Source organism: Caenorhabditis remanei, chromosome III (assembly GCF_010183535.1).
Source record: "Caenorhabditis remanei strain PX506 chromosome III, whole genome shotgun sequence".
Taxonomy (NCBI): Eukaryota; Metazoa; Nematoda; class Chromadorea; order Rhabditida; family Rhabditidae; genus Caenorhabditis; species Caenorhabditis remanei.
Window position 1 is genome coordinate 12228501 of NC_071330.1, and position 24797 is coordinate 12253297.

The following is a 24797-nucleotide window of genomic DNA, read 5'->3' on the forward strand; positions in this document are numbered from 1 at the left end:
TTCAATTTTCTGTGACACTCAACTTTTCCAGTTTTTTCTCAGATTTTCAAATTTTCTTACACTGGAAAACTTTCCCAAACGTTGTCTTCTTCAATTTTCTTTTTCCCGATTTTCAAGTTTCGAGGATTTCACTTTTTTATTAGTTGTAGTTTTAAGACGATGCTCTTTTCCTGGATTTTTATCGTCAGATGTTTTTTTTTAACTTTACCAGATTTTGGTCTTCTCTGGATTCAATTTTCCAGTCAGATTTTTTTCAAATACTTCTTTGTATTTCTGGTTCTTTCTTATCTAACCAGGCTCATTCGAATACCGGTTTCCTCCAGATTTCCCACCTTTTCCGCTTTCTCCAGTCTTTCCAAAAACAAAAAAAACTCGCAATAATTCACTCTAATTCCGTCGTATTTTCCCACGTGACCTTTTAATGATTATCTCCTCTCCCGATCGAAAACAAACAACAGATTTATCATCATTCCACGTGTTACTCCACATCTTTTTCCCCTTATCTCTGTCCCAAATCTATAAATTTCTGCTTATAAAAGAAGCCAAGTTCAATAGAAAACTTCAATCCTAGATTCTTACTCGACTCGAGTTCGACAACTTCAGGTAACTCCGCCCCCTCCTCTCCCCCCAAATAACCATTTCCATTTCAGCACTCGGTGCCGCTTATAAATACAAACCACCAAATCGGTGAACATCTGAAGAAAAGAGAAAAATGGCCGACGGAGGACAACAACCACCGATGGAGGGAGGAGGAGCACCTGCTCCAGAAGCAGCCGCACCCCAACCACCACAAGACGGAGCCGTGGCTGCTGCACCACCAGTTGAGGCTGGAGGAGCCGGAGGAGTGGCACCGGGAGGTGGAGGACAGGATGCGTCGATTGGATACGTGACGAGTGCTTATTCCAACTACGTTCAGGAGATCCAAAGTGCTGTTGAAGGTGAGCAATGGAGCCCGTGATAGAACCGCCCGTATTAAAGTCACCCGCTTTAGAGCCACCCGTGTTAGAACGACGGCCCATGCTAGAACCACCGTTCGTGTTGGAACCGCTCGTATTAGAGCCGACCGTGAACCGCCCGTTATAGAACCGCCCGTGTTAGAACCGCCCGTGTTAGAACCGCCCGTGTTAGAACCGCTCCATCTAACGCTTCCCCATTTTCCAGGAGTCCGTCAACGTGCTGTCGCTCTCCAACAAGAGGGACCTGCTCAACTCCAACAACTCCAATCCCAACTCCAACCACAAAGTCAAGAGTTGGTCAGTGCTCTCCAGGAGACCCAGGCTCCGGTCGCCCTCGCAACGTCTTCTGTCGTCGAGATCTTCGGATGGTCCTCCATCCTTCTCCTTGGTGCCGGAATTGCTTCCATCATCGGAGGATATCTTCTCTCTCCAATCTTTGGAATCTTCATTGGAAGAGCTGGAGCTGCTATTCTTGCCACTTTGGTGCTCCCAGGCCTTGCTGCCTACTACTTGAATGCTGAGGACGGATCCACTTCGGCCACTCGTTTCCAACTTCTTCTCCTTGCTCTCACTCAAGGAATCCTTATGGGTCACTCGATCTCATACACCTATGTGAGTGGTCAACCACTTTCATTCATCACTCCATTGGTCATTGCTTTCGCCTATCCATTGGTTGCTGGACAAGTTGGAACCGCCCGTGTTCCATTGTTGGGAGGAGCTGTCGGAGCATCGTTTGCAGTTCAATTTGTATTTGGATTGGTCTCGGGATCACTCTCGTTCTCTTACTTTTTGTTGGCTGCTCTCTACAGTGGAGCTTCTGGAGCTCTCCTTCAGATTGCCTGCAAGAACTTGAACGCACCAAGCAGAGTGAGTTTTGAGAGAAGTGACGCATATTTAAAGACTGCAATTCTTTTAGATCCACTTGTACCAAATCCTCCTGGTCGCTTCGTTCCTCTTCTCGAAGGCTTTGGTCTACGGATTGTTCGGATCTGCTGAGCCACCAAAGGCTAATTGAACTGAAACGATTTTTTGGAAATCTCATATGAATGAAAACCTCAATTTTTGATTTTTCTGGCTACATTTATAGCATTCTCTTTCATTTATTGTTCTCTTTTAGTCGTTCGTCTTATCTGGAGTGGTCTTATCTGGAGCCAAATTTCAGCTGGTCTCACCGAGATTCTGTCTTATTCAGATTTTTCTTCTCCGAAGTTTTCTTCTCCGGATTTTCGTCTCTGGATTTTTCTTCTCTGGATTTTGGATTTTCGGATTCTCCTGATTTTTCTTCTACGGGTTTATCTTTTCCGGAGTTATCTTTTCCGGATTTCTGTTCTCCGGATTTTTCCTCTCAGGATTTTTCTTCTCCTGATTTTTCTTCTTTGTATTTTGAGTTCCAGCTTGGATTTTCTTTCCCGGATTCTGTGAACCCTGATTTTCTCTTCCCCGGATTTTGTTTCTCTGATTCTCCATCTCACTCAAAGTTAGAAAAAATACCAATAAATACAACTTTATTCTCTCCAAAAAAGCAAAAAACACAAAATGTCATAAGTAGTAGATCATGGGGATGAGTATAGAAATTTACAAAAACGAAATTGAGCAATTCCAGATAATTTTCATTTTCAATTTTGCATGTAAACTCCACGATCGTACTTATTGAATCGACTTTGACGTTGAAGAATCTTCTCGCTGACGACGTTCGCGGCGAAGATGGCGGCGATGATGAGGAAACAACCGACGTTGAGTCCGGCGAGAGCCTGGAAAGAGTTGTTTAAGAATATGAGATTTGATTTTTACAAGCAATTTTCAGAGTTTACATGCTTACAGTAATCAACTCGTAATCACTCACTCCAATCCATCCGAATCGTTCTCCGGTCTCAATGATAGTACGTTGGGAGATGGTGCCGCCGATTCCGATGATGATGAGCCATCCCATGATTCCTCCGGTGGCGAAGATGATTTCCTGGAAAATTTTGGAAGTTGGGGAAGAGTTTTGTGGGTTTCTAGATTCAGAATTATTCAGAATTATAGTATTTTTTGGATTTTGTTCTTTTCTCGGATTTTCTCATTCCAAGATAAATTTAGCTTCCCTGAATTTGGTCTCATGAAGACTTAGGATTTTTATTCTCCGGATTTTCCTTCTCCAGATTTCGTTCTTTTCCAGATTTTATGTTCTTACCCAGATTCTTCCTTTCCCGGATTTTAGTCTTCTCCGGATTTTTCTTTATTCGATTTTCCTTCTTTGGATTTTCCTTCCCCGGATTTTGATGATTCTCTAATTTGTTTTCAAAAACTGATTAGAATTACTACGATTTTTGAGTTTTCTGCAAAAAATGTTGCAAAAACTCAATTTCTTAGAAAAAAGAACTATCTAATTCGATCACTTTTGACCTTCCTGAACAAGGCCTCTAACCAAATTACACCCCCTTGTTTTCCTTGTTTTCTCTTCTCAAAACTATCAATTTTCTTACCGAGAAAGCACAATTAGTGAGTGGAGTGTCTTCTCCACGTTTCGCCAACAAGAATGACATCAAAACTGAGACGATACAGTAGAGAAGGGTCAGGGCGGATACCAGATAGATGATGACAATCTCGTAGTTGATCGAGATGTACGCGGTGACGTAGGCGGGGTCGAGGAGGATTAGAGTCACGATTGTTAGGATCTGAAATTAAAACTTTAGAAAAACGGTCTGAAATACAATTATTCGGATTCAACTCGTCGAGAGCTTTCAGAAAAGTATAGTCATGCCCCGGTTTGGAACAAATTGGGTCCCACCACGAAACTACGGTGTGCGCCTTTAAACTGGGGTACTGTAGTTTTCGTGGTGGGACCCAATATGGTCTTGCTTATACTTATCTGAAAGCTCTAAACTAGCTGAATTCGAAAAACTGGTTTTCATAGAGATCGCGTCAAAAACGACAGAATTTTTGGCATTTTTCAAACATTTCGTAAATCCAAACAATGCCTCGTAAAACGATACAAAACTCCGTTAAACGACACAAATTTTTGTAATTTAAACTAAAGAGGAGCACCGTAATCTCACATATGTCCCTGAATTCTTTACAAGATTCCGTAAATCGACAAGAACTTTTGTAAATCTACAAGACATTTGGTAAATCTACACCTCAACTTTGTAAATCTACACACGATTCCGTAAATCGACAGAAACTCTTGTAAATCTACACAGACCTTCGTAAATCTACACAAGATTACGTAAATTCACACACAATGCTATGTAAATCGACACTAGCTACCGTAAGCCCACACAAAGTTTCGTAAATTTACACAGAGATCTAGTAAATCCACACAAGCTCGTTCGGGTCTGTCTGTCCCTTCTCATATCCGGATGTCCGTTTATTTCTCAAAATGCTGAATTTCCCCTTGATGACTGACCAATGCAATTCAATCTTCCCCTCTTTCTCAAATGTTGCACTTCTATTTTGAAAAGGTAGAGGGGGGAGGGCATGACTAATAATTTCTTCTTCAGGGTCTTCTTCTTCTTCTAAAACCTTGTTTCTCTCTCCCCGCAATATGCAAATATTTGTTTGTCGAATCGAATCGAAAGGGCTCTCTTTACGATCGGACAGACGGGAGGGAGAAGGTCTCTCTCTTTGATAACACAACTATTTGACATTGTTTTACTGATTAGGAGTTGTAGATGAATGAGTAGAGTACTATTTCGGAAATGATTAGAGATTAGAGACAAAGTGACGGTGAGGGGAGAGACGCAGACGGTTAGAGATCGAACTGTTTCGAAAATAGCGTTAGTGGATTGTCAGTGGACTGTCAGTGGAGCGCGGTTACACTGACAGAATTTTGGAATTTGTCACTGTAACTTTGGAGAGCTTTTACTTTCTTCAAATTTTGAAGAACCAGAAATTTGCAACAGAGCGCATTTTTAACTTTAATGAAAAGTAGGTTGGTGGACATCCGGACTTGCAGACAGACAGACAGATGGGTGTCTACGGTCATGCATCGATTCTCAAGTAGCCTTGATCTCGGAAGATCTCGTTTAGGTTTACAAGAGTAGAGACATGCAAACAGACATCTGGATATGTGGAGGAACAGACAGACAGACCAAGAAGTTGGTGCGGATTTACGGTGGTCTTGTGTAGATTTACGAGACCTTGTGTAGATTTACGGACACTGTGTCGTTTTACAAAATCAGTTGTGCCGATTTAGAAGGCGCTGTGTATATTTACGGATGAATCCTGTAGATTTACAAAGTTTTGCTACAGTAGTCTAACTTTAAAATGTAAATTTACGAGATCTTGTGTGGATTTACGAGATGCTGTGTGGATTTACGCTCTCCCCCTTCTTTTTTTCAACATTCCCATTTCCAACTGATAGTGATGACTAACATGTACACATTTATTTTTTGTGCATGGAGTATTGAAAATAGAAAAAAATGAGTCATCTCCGGAAATGGGAAAAAATTTTTTTTTTCAATCAGAGAATATTCAGAAAAAGACTTACCGTAATGGCGACTTTAACGCCCATACCGATGAGCAGTTGGCTTGGAAAAGCCATCTTCCTGAAATCAGAATTATTGATTGATTTTAGAAAAGTCAGAGTAGATCAAAACGAGGGGAAATGAGAAGAAACAGAAGCATTCTGGATTACTGTAGATTACTGTAGCAATCGGAAATCCCAAAGACTGGAAACTGGAATCATCACTGATGTCTTGTGTCATTGTTGGGTAAACAAACACGTCGAGAGAGGAAAAAAATCACCGAGAAAAAAAAGAGAATCATGTGGTTTCTTGTAAATATTTTGAATTGGTATATTGCCAATGGAGCGCATTTTCAGCACTCTTTTTTCCAAAAAAAGGAAGGTTGGTAGTAGAGCGCATTCGCATTCTCGAAAACTTGATCAAAATAGAGAAAATAAAAATTGTCAGTGGAGCGTGGTTACACTGACAAAATTTTGAAAATTGTCACTGTAACTTTTCTGAAGATGGCGATTCTCGATGGAGCGCGTTTTTTTTTCTTCGAATTTTTGAAAACCCGGAAATTTGCAACAGAGCGCATTTAGTTATAAGTGAACGGCAAAGTTTCGAAAAAGTAATAAATTCTCAATAGAGCGCGTTTCAGACAGGGAAAAACTGAAACAAGATCGAACACTGAAATTTCAAAAGTATGCGTTTTTTCCTAAAACAGAATATCGATGGAGCGAGCTTTCAAAACACCGATTTTTTTCAATTTTAGCATACTGAAAACTTAGAAATTCTCAATAGAGCGCATTTTCCGAACAAGCTGATTATCAAGAAAGCGAGCTTTCAAAATGCCGAAAAACTGGTTCTGCCGCACTCCTTGTCAATAGAGCGCGTTCTCAACATCTCAAAAACCTAAAAATCCTCAATGGAGCGCACATGCAACACTCCAGAAACGTATAGTACTGAAAAAGGGATGGTCTCATAAACATTGTATTCTCTATGCAAAAGCCGAAAAGTGGAATAGAAGAGGAGAAACGACCGCCAACGGAGAGAGAAAGAGGAGGTCTGAATCATGAAAGAGCAAACAAAACTAAATTCTCTGCGTCTCTTCCTCTCCCACACTCTCTCGCCTCTCCCACCTGTGCGCCCCGTTTTTCTCTCGCGTCTCTCTTCGGTCAACACTATTTCTCACCAATTTTTCCGTTTACCATTTCTGTTTGTATTGCATAACACAACAAGCATCTCCTCTCTCCTTCTTTCAACCGATCGATAAGTTGTACTTAGGCTCCGCCCCCATTTTCAATGTTTACCTGGACGGAACGGAAAGGAGGGGGTCAGCTTAGGCTTCAGGAGCCGCCTGGTGTAGAGGAAACATATTTATGGGAAAAGGAAAGAATAGTATGTGGGTCATCAGAAGAAAGATAATGTTATATATATAGGTGAAAGCTCTAGAAATTCTAATTTTTTGGTTCAAATTCAGAAGCGTCAAAATTGGACATTTTCAGTTTTTCGAAGTTTTCAGAAAGCTGAAAATCCAAAATTTGAAGTTCTTAATCATAAATAACTGAAAAATTGTCAGAAACATCAAAAAATATGCAAATCTTGGAAAGGGGTCACAATGAAAAGAGGTAAAAGATCTGAAAAAGGAAGGAAAGCGAATTAATGGAGGGAAAATAGAGAGAAAACGAGAGAAAATAGTTTTTGGGCAAATTTTTTTTCTCATTTCCGACCCTATTTTCTTGAAAAATGACAGAAAAATCACATAACTGGAGGAGCACGAGCTGAGATAAAGTCAATTGCTCTGTAAATGAATGAGCTGACAATCGATGGACAACTGGCTGATTGAGCAACATTCTGAAGGGATCCTCTCATCTGAGAGAATGCTTGACGAGTCGATGGATTACGACGAGATGCATATCTTAGTGAAAGGAAACGGTAATAGGCAAATGGAAGGAGAAGAGATCCTTTTCCACTGAAAATTAGAGAAACGAGAAGAGGGACGAGGAAGATTTCAGAGCAAGCGATTATTCCGAGGGCATTTGGAGTTTGATGGGCGGTGAATTGCTCGAGTTTCGGCACCAATGAGAGGTTGTGGCCGGTTTCACGCAGCATTTTCGTCTGAAAATGAAAACGTTTCTAAATGGAAGACAGGGACAATTTATTTGGAGAATATTGAGATTTATCATGTTTTAATTTGAATTTTTCCCTGATTTTTCGCTAATAGAATTTAGGGAAGTTGTGCCCAGTTATAAGATTTATGAGTTCGGTTCTGATTCAATTGAATTCTGATATTCTGACATTTTCACTCAGAACGCAGAAAAGTTGATTTTGAGGCAGAATTGAAGATTTTTAGAAAAAATTTATCGCTAAAAGTCAGACATGGTCCAAAAGTCTGAAAATTCGTTTTATTTTTTTTTAAAATTATTTCGAGCTAAAAATTTCTGAACTTCCAGACTATGGGATAAGTTAATAATCTTTCAGATGTGTCAGCAATTAGATCACAGCTTCAATTACATAGTTGTCCGGAATCCGGATTCCGGAAATTCCGGATTCCGGAATTCCGGGTTTTTTTGACATTCCGGTTCCGGTTCCGGATTCCGGAAAATGAAAATGTTCATTCCGGTTCCGGATTCCGGTTTTTTGAATTTTTTTCCGGAATCCTGAAGTTTAAATTTAAAAAATGTTTTTTGAGTTTTAAAGACTGCATTACTTCTTTTTCGGTTTTGAACCTCAAAAGTAGTTTTAAACTTTATATATCATTAAAAACACTCGAAAAAATGACTTGGCCTTGCAAATTTATCGGACCATTCCGGATTCCGGATTCCGAGAAATTCCGGAATTCCGGGTTTTTTCGTCATTCCGGTTCCGGATTCCGCAATTCGAAAATTTGATTCCGGTTCCGGATTCCGTATTCCGAAAAACCTAAAATCTCATTCCGGTTCCGGATTCCGGAAATAAAAAAAATCTCATTCCGGTTCCGGATTCCGGAAATAAAAAAAATCTCATTCCGGTTCCGGATTCCGGTTTCCGGAAACTGAAAAATCGCATTCCGTACAACTCTGGCTTCAATATAAAGTTGTTATATTGGTTGAAGTCTGTGAAAAATCCGTTTCAGCGCTAACAATAAGAAAATAATCAGAAAGCAATTTTTGGTTAAAATTTAATAAAAATTCTCCACATTTTTCAGAAATGATTCTGACAAACCTAGAGAGATACTGTTTGAAATACAATTGTTCGGAATTTGCGTTGCGAGAGATATTCATGACTAGATTGGGTCTCCACGAGATACTACGGTATGCACCTTTAAATCGGGGCACTGTAGTTTTCGTGGTGAGACCCAATATGGTCATGATTATACTTATCTGAAAGCTTTAAACTAGATAAATTTGAAAAACTGGCTTTCATCTGGATCGAGCCAAAAATGACAGAATTTTTGGGCAAATTTGTGTTTTAAAAATTTTGTAATCCACAAAATATCTCGTAAAACGACACAAAACTCTATAAACCTACACAAAAAACGGTGAATTCTGAATAGAATTTGTGACTGAAACTGGAAAATTATAAATTTCCAATCATTTCGTTTACAATTCATAAACATTTATGACACATTTTTAGTGTTTCTTGTAACTTTCGGCTCTAAAATTGTTTTTTCCTCCAAAAACTGACCAAGAAAGTGCATGCATGAAGTGCAGCATAGATTGTGACTGGAAGTGCAGCCATACTAACTGGAGCAGCCATCAAGAACACAACGGAGTAAACGAGATAATGGAATGCATCTTCAATCACCAATCGTTGAACGAATTGAGCATTCAGAGCGAATTGTCCCTGGATTCTCGTATGAAGACGGAGAGCGAATGTAGCGGCGGCTGAAAGTGGATTTGTGGGGAACTGGCGCGCTTTTGACGCCAAAACTCACAAGCAGCAAAGATTTTGTAGTATGCAGATTGTGGATGAACGAGTCCGAGGAATGGAATCATGTAGTTGAAAGCGAAGAACACTGTCAGAACACGAGATGCGAATAGAACACAATCCATCGTGTTTGCCGAGACATATTGCTGAAAAAAAGAAGTTTTTGAGAGCATTTTTTGGGGGTAAATGAGGAGAATTTTTGAGTTTTGAGACTTTAAGGTTTTTAATTCTGATGAGAACTCGCTAACCTTTACTTTTTCTTCGAACTGAAATTCTTTACAAATCGAAAAATTAATAGTTTTCACCAATTTTTCCCCCAAATTTAACAATTTTTCGCTTTTACTCACCGAAATCGAAGTGTACGTTGGTTGTCGTGGCTGCTCATTCGACGTGCTTGAAGTTCCGGCTCCAGAAGACGAAGATTGATGATCATCGGTTTCCTCGACGATTTCGACCATTTTGAGGTGCGGTTTCTGTAAAAAATATGTGAATAAATCGATAGTTTTCCAAAGCAGAAAGAAAAATAAAGAAAATCTAAGATAAAAACGGGATTCAGAGAGAAAACAGAATAAAACGGCGAGATTTTCAATTAAATTGAGAGGAAGTATCAATAAAAACTGGCAAGGCTACGTGGATTTACTCGTAGAACTTTCTGGAGCTTCAAAAATTTCTACTCGAATCTTCTACTCAACGTCATCTATTTTAGAAGACGTCAAGCTAACAAGTATTCGGTTTCCATAGAAACAATTTCATTAACAAATAGAAGAAACAATAGAAATTATGGAGTCGCAGACGGACCAAGAAGAGCATGCGATTAATACTTGAGAGTGTCTGCAAACACTCTGACGACATAGTGTACATTTTGACGAAGGATGAGCTTCATGCTTTAGAAAAAGGTTTCAAGCTGGAAATAGTAGAAATCTTTTATGAATTTGCCTGAAAAAGACAGTGGAATCACTGATATTTATTTGTCGGAGAATTCAGCACATTCTACGCAAACACCATCACGTCAGATTGCACAGAAGAGGAAAATTATTTTATTTTTCTTTTAAAAAATGTTTGTTTTCAAGGATTTTCGTTAGTTTTCGGTCATTTTTATCAGAAATTGAAATCATTTTTATAAATTTCGTTAGTTTCACTGTCTGTATAAGTGCTCATACTGTAAAAATAATGGGTCTTTACTTGTTTTTTTTGAGGTTCAAAGTTTACTGCTCCAATTTTTATTGTTTTGACAGTTTCTCATACTTTGAGTGATTCTTTTTGATGAAATATCAGATTTTCTGATATCTTTCAACATATTTTAAAGCCTTTTAATTCAATAAGACAGCTCTTCTCATATTTTCATCGGTTTCTTTTGCTCCTCACTTTTTTCTCACTGCGTCAGCCAGTTCTCTCAATTTTCTTTATTTTCAGCATGTTAAAACTGGCGAACACAGTCCGAAGTGGTCTTCTCACCTCGACAATCCGAAATGTTCGAACTTTGGCTCCAACTGTGAATCCAGCCGAACAGCAACAAGTTCAGGCGGTTCTACCCGACAAATTGTACAGTTCCATTGAGATTGAGTATCGTGGACACGACAAGGCCGTTCTCAAGTCCTATACCACGTTTTTGCAGGTAATTATGTGAAATTTCGAGTTGAAAATGATCGTAAATGAGTTTTTATCGAAAGAATTCATCTGGAATTCGATAAAACAATCAATTTCAATTTAGTTTCCGAGTATTTTTCTCCGATTCTTCAGTATTTTCATTTTTTCAGCAAGTATGTCAACATTTGGAGATTCCACAAGGACGTCTAGAAGTGTTACCGTATATTCGATGGGTTCAACCGGCTCTCCGATCGAAATTCGTTCATAAAAAATACAAATTGCACTACGAGACGAGAACACACATTTCGAAACTTGAGGTAGAGAAGATTATCGATAGAAAATGGAATAATGTGGCATGTTTCGACTGAAATTGGAGTTTTAGAAGTTATGCATATCAAATTTCAACTAAAAACTGTATATTTCAGAGTTTTCGGCAACAAAAATAGAATAAGTGCAGTATTCTCAAAGAAAAATAAAAGAAAAACGTTAATTTTGAGTTCTAAGAGGAATTTTTACTCTAAAGACGGTATTTTCTGAAAAAAATCAGTTTTCCCGTGCTAAAATTGAAAAAAGACGTTTTTAACAACGGAAATTGTTTATCTGCTATTTTTCACGATTTATCGATTCAAAAGTAATTTTTCTGAACCAAACTCAGCAAATTACTCGGATCCACTGATTTTGGAACTATAAGTGTCAGTTCCTCAACTCAAGAAGTAGGAGAAAATTATCATTTTCCATGTGAAAATCTAGTTTTGAACAAAAAATCCATTTTTTCAGATCCAAAACGTGACCGGCTCGACAGCATCAACATTCCTCGAATACATTCAACGAAATATTCCAGAAGGCGTCGGAATGCGTGTCGGATTCACCGAACTTCAACCACTTCCATTGACTATTCAGAATTGAGCTTTTCGGCTAAAATATTAGTGTAGTGATTATTGTTATTTTTTTACTGTTTTCCTTTTTTATGAAATTTGAGGTTTTTAGATGATTTAAAAACTAAAAAAACTTCATATAAAAACAGGAAATTGATTCAATACGAACAATTAATTCGTGAACAAAAATATTTTAAAAGCATCGTTATATTGAGCAAGATTGTCTCTATCCAAATAGAAGATCACTTCTCCATATTCCGTCATCTTGGGGATCGGAATCATCTGGGTCTCTGGCTGGGGCGGCATCTTCTTGGCCAGCTGAAATAAAGGAAAATGAGAAAATTTATTTATAAAGGAAGTTTTCGACATACATATTTATTCAGCGCCTCATTCATCTCTACCAGAATATCCTCCTTTTCTTTCTTCGTATACCAGTCGAATTCTGGCTCCATTTCCTTGTCGAGATCCAGCGACTCGAGACATTTGTGCAGGTCGTTGGCAATATTATACGTGCCAAATGCTAGTCGGGGGTCTGGAGAAAGAAGTTGAAACCGTAACAATAGTTGGGAAACTCACTCTTCAGATTCCTGAGCAAAACTTCATCGGCGTATCCCCACATTACATTGTAGAAGCCGCGGAACATGTTGCTCCGGTCGATGACATTGAGCTCTACACTTGTATTTTCCATTTCGGTAAACCTGGAATCGGAGATTGAGTGAATTTTTGAAAACAAAAATGGAGAGTGACAGGAAAACCACGAAATTACGGTACATGTTTTTAAGCTGGGGTACTGTAGCTTTCGTGGTGAGACCCAATATGGTCTTGATTATACTTACCTGAAAGCTCTAAAGCAGGAGAATTAGAGAAACTGGTTTTCATCGGAATCGAGTACACAAAACTCCGTAAATCGACACGAATTTTTGTAAATTTAAAAGGATCACCGTAATCTTACACATGCCCATGTAATTCTATACGAGATTCCGTAAATCCACAAGAACTTTAGTAAAACTACAATAAGTCTTGTAAATCGACACACAGATTCCGTAAATCTACACAGAGATCTCGTAAATCCACACAAGTTCGTTCTCTTCGACTCTAGCTACCACAAAATTAAAAACTCACTCGAAATGTTTGTCCAAATATTGATTCATCAAGAAATTGCCTCCGACGACAATCGAATCCTCGGGGGTGTAGACGAAATGAATCCACCCCGCAGGAATGATTGCCGTGAATCCTTCCTTGATCTCCACTCGCTTCCATTGATCGAAAAGCGCTTCCCCAATCCAGACGTCGTCGTCTTGGGGAGCTGTCTCATAGCGTTTGTAGATCTCGAGATTTCGAGCGGTGGGCGGAGCGACGTAGAAGACTTTTCGACCCTGAAAGATTTCAGAGTTGCTATCTATTTTATTGCTATCGCTATCAAAAAACTTTCAACTACAAAAATGTGACACTAGATTTACTCTATTTAACCATACAAAAATTTTAGAAAAATTTCAGTAACTCACTTTCTTAACGTGGTAATAGACCGCTGTGGCCGACAAATCCACGTGAATGTCGGTGAAGGCATTCTTCATGGAAACCAACAAGAACTTTTGATACGATGGAAGATTCTTCAATTTTGCCTCGTAGTAATACTTGTCGTGGAGAAGTTCGGCGAGCTCTTTTGGATTTTTGTAGTTCCTCTTGAGTCGTCTTTCGATTTCATCCGCTTTTCTCTTCAACACAGTCTCCAGCACATTGACTATAGATGACTGGCGGACGAAGGCGGGCTCGTTGAACTTTTTGTTGAGTCTGGAATGGGAAATTTTTTGAGAGATTCACGTTTTGAGAGCTGTCAACAATCTTAAAATATTCAAATTACTGTAACTCTCTAGAATTTCTTCCGATTCTTCTAAAGTTCAAATGATCAGATTATTCACGTTGAAATGGTTCGAATAAGTAGAGTCATGCTTATAGTCAGTGCAAATTGAGTCCCACCATTTTCAGATTTTCGAAAAGTTTCGAAAATCTGTAACTCTTTCGTTTTTTGTTTTTTTTCGGTTTTTTTTCCAAAATTTCCGTCATTTTTCGTAGTGGTGAGACCCTACTAGAATCAAGTCTGATCGTGATTATACTTTCCTCAAAGCTCTCGACGAGCTGAATTCAAAAAATAAGACTTACCCATTTATTTCTGAAAATTCCAGACTCAAAACGTTGTATGTGTGAGTCCGGATCTCCTTTTTGAACTCTTCCAGAAGATCTCCCATTGTCATATCTTGGGACCCACCACTATACCCATCAATCACATTGATCGACTCATCCGCTGCTAAAATACATTTCTCAATTTATAAATTTTTATCAAAAAAACTTACGAATATAATCAGTGAGGGTATCGAATCCTAATTCCTTCGGCACTTTCATATCGAGTCCTTCACGGGATTTGAAGAGGTGAACTTCTGTGAAATCTCCAATCTTCTCCATGTAGTTCTGTCCATCTTCCCAGATATGCAGAGCCACTTTTCTGGAAAAAATCGGTTCAAGTTTTGTCCAATCATAACAAAATTTGTATTTTCGAGTTCAGCTCATCGTGAGCTTTCAGAAAAGTATAATCATGCCCTGGTTTGCTTCTATTCGGGTCCCACCACGAAAACTACAGTAACCCACTTTGATGGTGCAAACCGTAGTTTTGTGGCAGGACCCAACTTTCATCAAATCAGGGAATGATTATACTTTTCTGAAAGCTCTCCACGAGCTGAACTCAAAAATTTTAGAAAAAAGATAAAACTCACTTATTGTGGAAATGAATGTGCTCTCCTTTCTTGAAGGCCTCCACAAATGCTTGACTTGTCCGTGGGTGATGTTTCAGTGAGTCACGGAATGTTTTCTTGCTGAAAAATAAGACATTTTGAGGTGGAAAAAGGCAAGGAAATTTACTCTGGATAACCCGGTGGGTAGTTCTCTTCTTGCTGGGGGATTGGAGTATTCTTGTGAGACTTTCTGAAAGTTTTTTGTATAAATGATTGTCTGTAAGTGTGTCCGGATGTCCTTACCTTGGCGGCATGGTTTTTTTGAGAATTCTTTCTGGAGCATTTGCTGGAGTGTCTGCACTATTTTGACACGTCCTTGACAACACCATTTCAGTATTCGAACCATTTTGAGCCGTGGAGTTGGGAAGGTCGGTTTGGCGATCATCTTCACCAGAAGATCTAAAAATTGAAAATTTGACATCTGTGTGTCTTTCGGTATGTCCGGATGTCCCTTACCTTGATGGATGTGGTCTTTTTCTACCGTTTAAAGAGTCAGTTGAAGTCATTGATGGTCCAGGTTGACTGAAATCGTTTTGACTCGCCAACATTTCAGATGAGTTGAGGAGAGACATGGTGCAATTTGATGTATGTTTTTAACTGAAATTAGATAAAAAGGTGTATTTGAACAAGGATGGATTGGAGATAAGATTTATAACAACGATAATAAAGTTTCGATCATAAAATTCGAAAATATAATGAGCTACATAGATGTAACAACGTGCCAGAATCCCGAAAAAATAAAAATATTTTCAATGAAAAGTAGCTATCTTCTGAGCAGTTCTAATTGCTCAACAATTGTCCAATTATTTTGAATTTGGTATCGTTTGATAGATGGAAACAAGAGCTTTGTAGTTGCAAAAACCCCGACAATTTCACCTTTTTGAATCAATATTTTGAAAAAAACATCTTAGGTGATTTTTGTTCGATTTTTCTAAATGCCGATTTATTCGATGTATTCATTCTCAGATGACCATTTGAATGACTACAGTATTTCCTAGTTTGAGTCTCACAACGACAACTACAGTACCCACCTTAACTTTACAGGTGTATACCGTAACCTAGCCATGCTTACACTCTTCTGAAAGCTCTAGTCGAGCTTAAGATGAGTCCTCAGTGATAAAACCCCGTGTCAGTGAGTAAAATTCAATATAAGAATCTTCCATTTCATAGATACTCATAAATGCTCGTCTTGATAGCAGCTGCCGATAAGTCGTCGTTTGCCCTAGACGACGTTGCGGATTCCTATCTACTCCTCCTCTTCTCACCTTTATTTGTGTACTCATTGTCCTTTCTCTCTATGTTTCTAATTGGTGAAAGAATCAATTTATACAATCTTCCGGTTTGAACATTATAAATTTTTGCGTGCAGTGGCGGTGCCAAATCATCAAAAACCATAAATTTGAAATAAAATATTTTGGAAATGGGCAGTTTCTACCAGACTTGCAACGGGCCGGAATGAAAATTTCTAGGGCCCGGCCCGGCCCGGCCCGGTGGGCCCGGAAGTTCAGTACTGAAAAAAATTCAAATTTTTTTTTCGAAAATTTCCCGATTTTTTTTGAAAAATATTTCTTAAAAATGAAAAAAAAAATTGTAGTGAAAAAAGTTCAAAAATTCAAATCCGGGCCGGAGCTTTCTCGGCCCGGCCCGGCGGGCCGGCCCGGCGGGCCGGCCCGGAATTTTGCAAGTCTGGTTTCTACCAAAACATTGATAAGCACAAAAATGAAAAGCTTGAATTGAACTATTGCACCACACACTTTGGAAATTAGGCACACCGGAAACAGTGCTTTGCGAAAAGACTTTTTCAAAATCTTTGAACCGAAAAAATTTCAAGATAACTGCCTGAAAATGAGTTTTTTTGGAGACAAAAATCTTGAATTTGTATGAAAACTGTAAGTATTTCAAGGACAGATCCCCAGAAATCTGAAATTAAAGGATACAAAATTAGAAACAATTTCAGGAAAAATCATTACTTTGTTACCGCATTTTTGAAAATTTCAGCTGAAATTTCCAAAACTTTTCTAGACGGAATCGCAAAGTTTTGTATTTTTCATTCAATGGTTTTCTGATAAGGATGGTTAGAACAGATTAGATTAGAAAGGTAGAATCAATATACTCATCTATTTTTCTCAGAGTTTCTACTACAAAAATGGTGAAAAAATCAAAACTGAAAAACTCAAATTTTACTACTTTTTCCTGGAAAAAGGTTAAAACTGTGCCCACCGAAGGTCCGAGAAGGATTCCAAAAGAATATATAAAATTGATTCTTTTACACCAATTAGAAGCAAAGAGAGAAAGGCCAATGAGTACACAAATAGAGGTGAGAAGAGGAGGATTAGATATGGAACTGGCAACGTCGTCTAGGACAACGACGACTTATCGGCAGCTGCGAGCATTTATTATGGGGTTATTCACCTCCGGAAAAAACTTTTTTTCCCTCGATTCATTTGCCGGAAAAAAACGTCGAAAAACGGAAAAAACTGTTTTTTCCGGCAAATTATGCCGCTCTATTCGAGAAAATACGAAATCTTATTTCCAAAATATTTTTACGAATCTTAAAATCAATCTATGAGGGTCAGTGTTTTTCGAAATGGCTGTAAAATTTAAAGACGAACAGTTCCTCCCAATTTTTTTTGTTTTCCAAAAAATCAGCTCTTCAAAAACTCTATAGTTATATTTGTCAGCCTGGTGTCACCAAAACTACAGTAATCTAAGCCTAAAAACGTATTCACAATGAACGGAAACTATAGAAATCCGAAATGTTCCAAACAAGACAAATATGATGTTTTAGTAAATGTAAGAGAGAGGAGCAGAAATAAAGAGAGAAGAAATGAAGTGACATGAGTCAGACTATCGGTTAGAAGAAAAAAGAGAAAGGTCACAAGAGAAACAATATCATTTTGGTCTGGAGGGAATGGGAGGTTAATGTATTATAAACAAATTCAAAAGTGTCGGAAGCCGTGGGGATACGGTAATGGAGGGAGATAGAGAGAAGTCGTTATGAGGTAACACATTTGATGCTAATTAGAAACTAGACTAAATGGAAGCTGAGGGTTCCGTATCTGAAGAAAAAATTACATGAATTCGGACAGTGATTTTGTTGGGATTCTGAGAATTTAGAGTATACGGTGGCATCAGAGTTGTTGAGAATTCCGACTTTTTGGAAACTCACGACGCCTATTTTCATTCACTGTATGCTATTCTCCCTTCAATCATCAGTTTTTGACTTCATTGAGCGATTCTTCCCAGAACTCCTCGGTCAATATAAATAGATTCGAATGTATGGAATGGGGTACGGTAATGGAGGGAGACAGAGGGAAGTCGTTATGAATTAACACTTTTAATGCTTATTAGAAACGAAACTCAATCGAGACTGAGGATTCCATATCAGAAGACAAAATTACATGAGTTCTGACAGGAAACTAGTTATGTCTCTACAAGTTATTGATTTGCATTGATTTTCAAGATTTTGAGTATACGGTCGTATCGGAGTTGCTGACAAGGGAAGTATTTGGTGACGCGCCTTTCAAACGAATTATAAAGATGGTTATATGTAGACACTTTCGACTACGTGGAGGCCATTTCTGCAGTCAGAACCGGCTAAATGTCTCTGCGAGCTGAGTTATGAGCTCTCAAACTTCTCATATGATTAAGGAAAAGGATAACTTTTTTGTGAACACCATTAGCCGATTCGGAATTCCATGTGAAAAAAGCTTAACCACATTAAAAGTTTGAGAGTTCATAACTAGGCTCGCATAGAGATTTAGCCGGTTTTGAGTGCAGAAATGTCCCATTGTCGAAAGTACCTATAGCCAAATTTATAGATCGTTTGAAAACCGCGTCTCCAACGACTTCCCTTGTGAAAATTTCGGCTTTTTGGGACATTATGCTACTTACAAGTTATCCACATTACTCTATGTGTTGTCTCACTTCAATCATTAGTTTTGCCTTCATTGAGCGATTCTTCCCAGATCTCTTTGGTCAATGGAACCGCGCTCTGTTGAGAACGCGACAGATGGTACGCAGCAAAAGAGAGACTGCGTATTGCTCAACGTAAGAGATGGGGAAACTATTCAATCAGTCATACACAGAAGACTCATCGTGAACGGTGATTCCTCTTCTCTCTCCCCCTATTTACCTGTTTCCCTTCTCTTCACTCCCCATTCCGTATCTTCCCACAGCTCCAGCGTGCTCATTCGTTTTGACTTTATCGAGTGATTCTTCCCAGATCTCTTTGATTAATGCAACCTCGCTCTATTGAGAACGGGACAGATGGTACGCAGCGAAAGAGCGCGCTCTTCTTGATCGTCGTAAGGGATGAGAAGAGGAACCAGTCATTCACCCCGAGAAGAATCATCGTGGATGGTAACTCAACTTTTCCTCTATTCCCTTCCATTTTCTCCAACTTTCTCGTATCCCTTCCTTTCCTAACCTTACCCATTTCACTTATATAACCTGTCCTTCATTTCAGAAAGCAACACAATGTATTACCCGTATGCCGCTCACGCCACCGGTATGCCGCTTATTACCCGTATGCCGCAGAACAACTATAACCCGTACTTCGCTCACGCCAACCAACAAAGACAGTTCGGAGCTTACAATGCCCCAATCTACCAATCCGGACCGTCCACGAAGACTTATGTCCACCAGTGCCCCGCCTTGAATGCGACAATCTTCAAAGTCGTTCAACGGGATGGATATTCTAAGGACTTCCGATTCGACTCCAAGACTCAGAAGATGGTTCAACCACCGGTTACTGTAGTCAACGAGGGAGATTTGTATCCTGAATATGGAATCTTTAGTGATAGACTCCAGAAGGAAGTGATGATTGCTTTTAATCGGGTGACTTCCAAGATGGAACAATACATCTATTCTCTGGAATCAGGACAGTTCGAGCAAGTGGAAGATCCTGATCTCAAGTATCATGTTGGAAATAGATCCCCATCAAGCATTGTGATGATCATCGATGACTGGAAGGGAAGAATGTCAATTGAGAAGGGAAAGGATGGATCAGTGAAGAAGATGGTGTGGGTGAGAGGACAATGGATTCAGATTCCATCTAGACCAGTGAAGACGTTGGAGGAATCTGAAGACGTCGGAGAGGAAGCAGAGAAGGACCCATACACTCGTACCCTCCCACAGTACAAGATCAGATACTGTCATCATTTGCAGAAGGAAGTCATCTTCTACCTTCACAGAGATGACTATCTGACATTTGCCTATGATGAGACAACCAGAGAAATGAGGGAATTCCAATGCCATCTCTGCCCTCGTTTCGTCTCTGAAAGTCATCTGTTTCCGAGATATTCCGAGTTTTCGACTTCTCTCAACACACATGTCATTCATGTATGGAATACGGAAACGCAACTAATGGAGAAGTATATCTATGATGCATCCAAGTTCCAATTCCAGCAAATCTATTGCCCGGAAGCAGAGTTTAATCCAGAGAAGAGTACGTCGTCGAGTATTCTTTTTGTGGCTTCTCTGAAGAATAAGAAATCAATTGTGATGAGAGGGAATGATGGAAGACTGAAGAAGGAGGGATACTGTATGATCAGAGGAGAATACGTCAATATTCCACCGAATGTGGTCAGAACTTTTCTGGTTCAGAGAAAAGAACAAAAGGAGTTGAAACTGGTTAAAATGATGGAGAACAACGAGATAATTGGAAACGAGAGTGAGGATTTGGAAGCTGAAACTATTGAAACTACGAAGTATTTGGATAAGGATAGCTCGAACGGTTCATCTGATTCAGAAGAGGAATCCTCGGACGAAGAGTACAGTCAAGACTCGGAGGACGAAGACAAGGATTACAGCTTAGCTGATCTGTTGAAATGCGATGACGAGGAATCGGAAAAAGTCAATGTGGATTCGGAGAAATCAAGTGAGGAGGAGGACATCACCAGAGGACTCTCGCACCTTCAAATGATGGAAATGAAAATTGCCCGTCTCGAAAAGCTCAGAAAGCTTGTTCTGAGCAATTAATTAAATAATAATTTATAAATTATGTTCTGTTCTGTCAATTCACTTCTGTTCTGATTTTTCTTTTTTGTTAATAAAGTTTGAAGTAAAATCATTTGTTTTTTCTAATAGGTAGTTTGAGATTAAAGAGCCAAGTCAACTCAAAGGCATAGAGGGGAAGACAAAGTGAAATCGGGTATCTTCAAAGAAAAAAGTCACTAGGGAAGAATCCCGAGTCTAGATGGAATTACGGGTCGAGACCTATATGATTGGAAAGGAAATCGGCTGGGATTTCCAAAAGTAGTTTAAAATTTTGCTGAACGCATGCAGGAATGGCCATTTTAGAGATATTTCATGGGAACTTTCTGACTGGTTATAAGCTTCAACTATCATGACGAGAAAAAAGGACAGTTGGTCAATCCGACAATCTGTGTAAAACATTTTTTCACGTGGGTTCACACCTTTTAAAACGAGTAATTCATTTCATTCTACTGTAACTCTCGAGTATTGTGCGAGATATTCAAGGTTACCGAGTCGAAAAACTGCTGGAGGCCCTTTGTTTCTTTAAAAAACTCAGACTCGATACGCTCCTGGGCTACCGATCTCTCTTCAGTGGAGACAGAAGTGTAAAATCCAAATCTCATATGATGCTTTGTTTTTGTTTTGCACTAGCGCTCACTTATCGATTAGTCTTGAATACTCTACAATAAAACAGTTGCGTGAATTATTATTTATTAGATATCAATTAATTAAAACAAATACAGTAATAATAATGACAGAGAATTAATATTTGGTGTATCGTCCCTTCTTTGCCTTTGGCTCCTCCCAGAATCCGAGTTGCTTTGCTTTGAGTGCTTCTTGCTTCCTCTTGAGACGAGCTTCTTCGAATGCATTCATCACGTTCGATACTTGAATGGCTCCTTCCTTTTTCTTCTCTTCAATAATCTTCTTCTTTTCGATAAACTTCTGAAGCTGTTTCTCTGCATTCAACTTCTGATCGATCGATGGTCTTCTCACTTCTGGGACACATGGCTTCTGATAGGCCACTGACACTGCTTCTTTCTTCTTCGGAACGAATTTGGTTGGAAGTGTTCTCTTCGATGAGATGACGACTTCAGGCAGTGGCACTGGTCTCTTCGATGATACGGCAGATGAAGTAGATGCCAATGGTTTAGAAGATTTCACAGCACAGGAAACTGGCTTATTCACAGATGATGTGGGTGGAATGGGAATGTCTTTCGAAATTGGATTCTTCACAACGACAGAGGACTTTTCGACGGTTACGGTAGGCAATGCAGAAGTGGATGGTTTGTTGGCAGAAGACGTTGCGACGACTGGCTTGAATGAAGATGACGTGGCAGATGTTGTTCCAGTTGTCTCCTTTTGTTCCTTCATCTCCAATGCCTCAATCTTCTTGATAATTCTTCTGGCCATGAAATCGCAGGATCCGTTAAGATAGTATCTGCAGAACCTTTTGATTTCGTACGTTCTGTACATTTCCAGTGTATAATCGTTCTTGATCAATTCTTCGAGAGAATCTCTTGACTCCCAATTCGACAGAAGATTGAATCCGTGAAGTGCGATTTGTTCGATTGGCTCAGATGGGACGAACATTGTCGATTGTTGATGGTAACTTTGAGGTGATTCTGGAAAAATAACAGAGATAATGGTAGAGAAGTTGGAAGAGAGTAAGGGAAGAAACGGGGGACCCAGAACAGGAAAGGGGAAACTCTGAGATGGTCAGAGAGAGGAAATGAATGAGAAATGGCAGTATGAGACTACAAGAGTGACCTACATTAAGGACGCAGATGCGTCTGCAATTAGCCCCGCCCATTTACAACCTTTCTCACACTTTTGCTCTAGGGAAGATCTGGGAAAAAAACTAAAATGAAGAGGGATAAAAAAACAGTTTTGAGGTTAATGAAACGAACTATATAAAACCAGACGAATTTTCTTAATGAAGTATCCAAGTTCTCAAAGAAATTTATTGATTTGGTCTATAACAATATCAATATCATCTCGGAAACTGAAAGAGATTCTGAACTTAACTAAAAACTAGAAGAGAAAAAGTCTAGCTTATAAGATGTAAGAAAAGTTAAGAAAAAGATGAATGTACGAACTTGTTGAAATGGAAAGAGAAGGGAATCTACCCATTTAAATGATATAAAGAGAAAGTCCATCAAACTCATACATGGGATGACAAATACTTTACACATCCGATTGACCCAGGATGACATAAATGTGAAGACGAGATCCTTCTAGATGTGCACTTGTAATAAATAATTAATTGTTTTGATTGACAACCGGTAGTGTGAGAATCCAAAAGACGGTCACACTTGTTGCCACATCTCTGGGAATCAGGATGGTTATCTCTTTGGGTAATCGTAAATAAATTATTATTATTGTTTTTCGAAAACAATGAGATAGCAACTGAAAAGTTTGAAAATTTTCTAAAAAGAAACCGTCAGACCGGAGTTTTTTGTGAAAGTATATTAGACTGTATGCTGTTCAGAAGATGAACAGTTCATTTGTATTGCTTGCAACAACTGTTCGTAAATTGAAGAAATGAGTACACATTAGCTTCTACGAATACAGTCCAAACGGAGTTTCAGTAGATTCGTTAGGCTCCTCGAACTTACTTTCCCAAAAAAAATCATTTTTATTCTTCACACAATCAAAGAGATCAAAAGATAACCATCCTGGTTTCCAGAGATGTGACAACAAGTGTGACCGTCTTTTGTACTCTCACACTACCGGTTGTCAATCAAAACAATTAATTATTTATTACAAGTGCACATCTAGAAGGATCTCGTCTTCACATTTATGTCATCCTGGGTCAATCGGATGTGTAAAGTATTTGTCATCCCATGTATGAGTTCGATGGACTTTCTCTTTATATCATTTAAATGGGTAGATTCCCTTCTCTTTCCATTTCAACAAATTCGTACATATATCTTTTTCTCAAATTTTCTTACATCTTATGAGTTGGAATAGTTTTGAAATCTCTTTTAGTTTCCGAGATGACATTGATATTTGTTATAGACCAAATTAATAGTTTTCTTTGACAATTCAGATGCTTCACTAAGAAGATTCATCTGGTTTTATATAATTTTTCTTTTCTTTTGAGGATGTTTTTTTCAAATCCATATGCATCTACAGTGTCCCAGATCCTGTAGTCTCATACTGCCATTTCTCATTCATTTCCTCTCTCTGACCATCTCAGAGTTTCCCCTTTCCTGTTCTGGGTCCCCCGTTTCTTCCCTTACTCTCTTCCAACTTCTCTACCATTATCTCTGTTATTTTTCCAGAATCACCTCAAAGTTACCATCAACAATCGACAATGTTCGTCCCATCTGAGCCCATCGAACAAATTGCACTCCACGGATTCAATCTTCTGTCGAATTGGGAGTCAAGAGATTCTCTCGAAGAATTGATCAAGAACGATTATACTCTGGAAATGTACAGAACGTACGAAATCAAAAGGTTCTGCAGATACTATCTTAACGGATCCTGCGATTTCATGGCCAGAAGAATTATCAAGAAGATTGAGGCATTGGAGATGAAGGAACAAGAGGAGAGCACTGGAACAACATCTGCCACGTCATCTTCATTCAAGCCAGTCGTCGCAACGTCTTCTGCCAACAAACCATCTACTTCTGCATTGCCTACCGTAACCGTCGAAAATCCTTCTGTCGTTGTGAAGAATCCAATTTCGAAGGACATTTCCATTCCACCCACATCATCCGTGAATATGCCGAATGTGCCAGTTTCTTCGAAGTCATCTAAACCATTGACATCTACTTCATCTGCCGTACCATCGAAGAGACCAGTGCCACTGCCTGAAATCGTCATCTCATCGAAGAGAACACTTCCAACCAAATTCGTTCCGAAGAAGAAAGAAGCAGTGTCAGTGGCCTATCAGAAGCCATGTGTCCCAGAAGTGAGAAGACCATCGATCGATCAGAAGTTAAATGCAGAGAAACAGCTTCAGAAGTTTATTGAAAAGAAGAAGATTATTGAAGAGAAGAAAAAGGAAGGAGCCATTCAAGTATCGAACGTGATGAATGCATTCGAAGAAGCTCGTCTCAAGAGGAAGCAAGAAGCACTCAAAGCAAGGCAACTCGGATTCTGGGAGGAGCCAAAGGCAAAGAAGGGACGATACTCCAAATATTAATTCTCTGTCATTATTATTACTGTATTTGTTTTAATTAATTGATATCTAATAAATAATAATTCTCGCATCTGTTTTATTGTAGAGTATTCAAGACTAATCGATAAGTGAGCGCTAGTGCAGCG

At 39.0% G+C, this 24797-nt stretch overlaps 9 protein-coding genes across 9 annotated transcripts; 4 read left to right on the top strand and 5 right to left on the bottom strand.

Annotated features, from left to right (window-relative positions):
- Positions 1 to 712: 712 nt before the first annotated feature.
- GCK72_010961 (uncharacterized protein) lies at positions 713 to 1971 on the top strand (the record flags this gene model as incomplete). Its single annotated transcript, XM_003111685.2, has 3 exons — positions 713 to 938; positions 1162 to 1823; positions 1873 to 1971. 3 exons carry the CDS (start codon positions 713 to 715, stop codon positions 1969 to 1971), a joined length of 987 nt encoding a protein of 328 aa, XP_003111733.2.
- Positions 1140 to 1998, bottom strand: GCK72_010962 (uncharacterized protein; the record flags this gene model as incomplete). Its single annotated transcript, XM_053728130.1, has 2 exons — positions 1140 to 1555; positions 1743 to 1998. The coding sequence occupies 2 exons, from the start codon at positions 1996 to 1998 to the stop codon at positions 1140 to 1142; spliced, it is 672 nt and encodes a 223-aa protein (XP_053587707.1).
- Positions 1999 to 2572: 574 nt separating this feature from the next.
- Positions 2573 to 5625, bottom strand: GCK72_010963 (uncharacterized protein; the record flags this gene model as incomplete). The annotated part of the gene is made up of 5 exons (XM_003111708.2): positions 2573 to 2707; positions 2800 to 2913; positions 3422 to 3613; positions 5428 to 5485; positions 5585 to 5625. The coding sequence occupies 5 exons, from the start codon at positions 5623 to 5625 to the stop codon at positions 2573 to 2575; spliced, it is 540 nt and encodes a 179-aa protein (XP_003111756.2).
- A 1519-nt stretch (positions 5626 to 7144) lies between these two features.
- On the bottom strand, positions 7145 to 9753 carry GCK72_010964 (uncharacterized protein; the record flags this gene model as incomplete). The annotated part of the gene is made up of 4 exons (XM_003111562.2): positions 7145 to 7504; positions 9053 to 9252; positions 9303 to 9441; positions 9643 to 9753. The coding sequence occupies 4 exons, from the start codon at positions 9751 to 9753 to the stop codon at positions 7145 to 7147; spliced, it is 810 nt and encodes a 269-aa protein (XP_003111610.2).
- Positions 9754 to 10709: 956 nt separating this feature from the next.
- Positions 10710 to 11788, top strand: GCK72_010965 (uncharacterized protein; the record flags this gene model as incomplete). The annotated part of the gene is made up of 3 exons (XM_003111448.2): positions 10710 to 10910; positions 11053 to 11199; positions 11660 to 11788. 3 exons carry the CDS (start codon positions 10710 to 10712, stop codon positions 11786 to 11788), a joined length of 477 nt encoding a protein of 158 aa, XP_003111496.1.
- Positions 11789 to 11928: 140 nt separating this feature from the next.
- Positions 11929 to 15115, bottom strand: GCK72_010966 (uncharacterized protein; the record flags this gene model as incomplete). Its single annotated transcript, XM_053728131.1, has 11 exons — positions 11929 to 12075; positions 12129 to 12289; positions 12334 to 12455; positions 12880 to 13133; positions 13263 to 13548; positions 13918 to 14062; positions 14109 to 14257; positions 14526 to 14624; positions 14671 to 14733; positions 14787 to 14942; positions 15000 to 15115. The coding sequence occupies 11 exons, from the start codon at positions 15113 to 15115 to the stop codon at positions 11929 to 11931; spliced, it is 1698 nt and encodes a 565-aa protein (XP_053587708.1).
- A 3907-nt stretch (positions 15116 to 19022) lies between these two features.
- Positions 19023 to 20525, top strand: GCK72_010967 (uncharacterized protein; the record flags this gene model as incomplete). The annotated part of the gene is made up of 1 exon (XM_003111726.2): positions 19023 to 20525. One exon carries the CDS (start codon positions 19023 to 19025, stop codon positions 20523 to 20525), a length of 1503 nt encoding a protein of 500 aa, XP_003111774.2.
- A 759-nt stretch (positions 20526 to 21284) lies between these two features.
- GCK72_010968 (uncharacterized protein) lies at positions 21285 to 22115 on the bottom strand (the record flags this gene model as incomplete). The annotated part of the gene is made up of 1 exon (XM_053728132.1): positions 21285 to 22115. One exon carries the CDS (start codon positions 22113 to 22115, stop codon positions 21285 to 21287), a length of 831 nt encoding a protein of 276 aa, XP_053587709.1.
- Positions 22116 to 23841: 1726 nt separating this feature from the next.
- Positions 23842 to 24675, top strand: GCK72_010969 (uncharacterized protein; the record flags this gene model as incomplete). The annotated part of the gene is made up of 1 exon (XM_003111590.2): positions 23842 to 24675. The coding sequence occupies one exon, from the start codon at positions 23842 to 23844 to the stop codon at positions 24673 to 24675; it is 834 nt and encodes a 277-aa protein (XP_003111638.2).
- Positions 24676 to 24797: the final 122 nt, after the last annotated feature.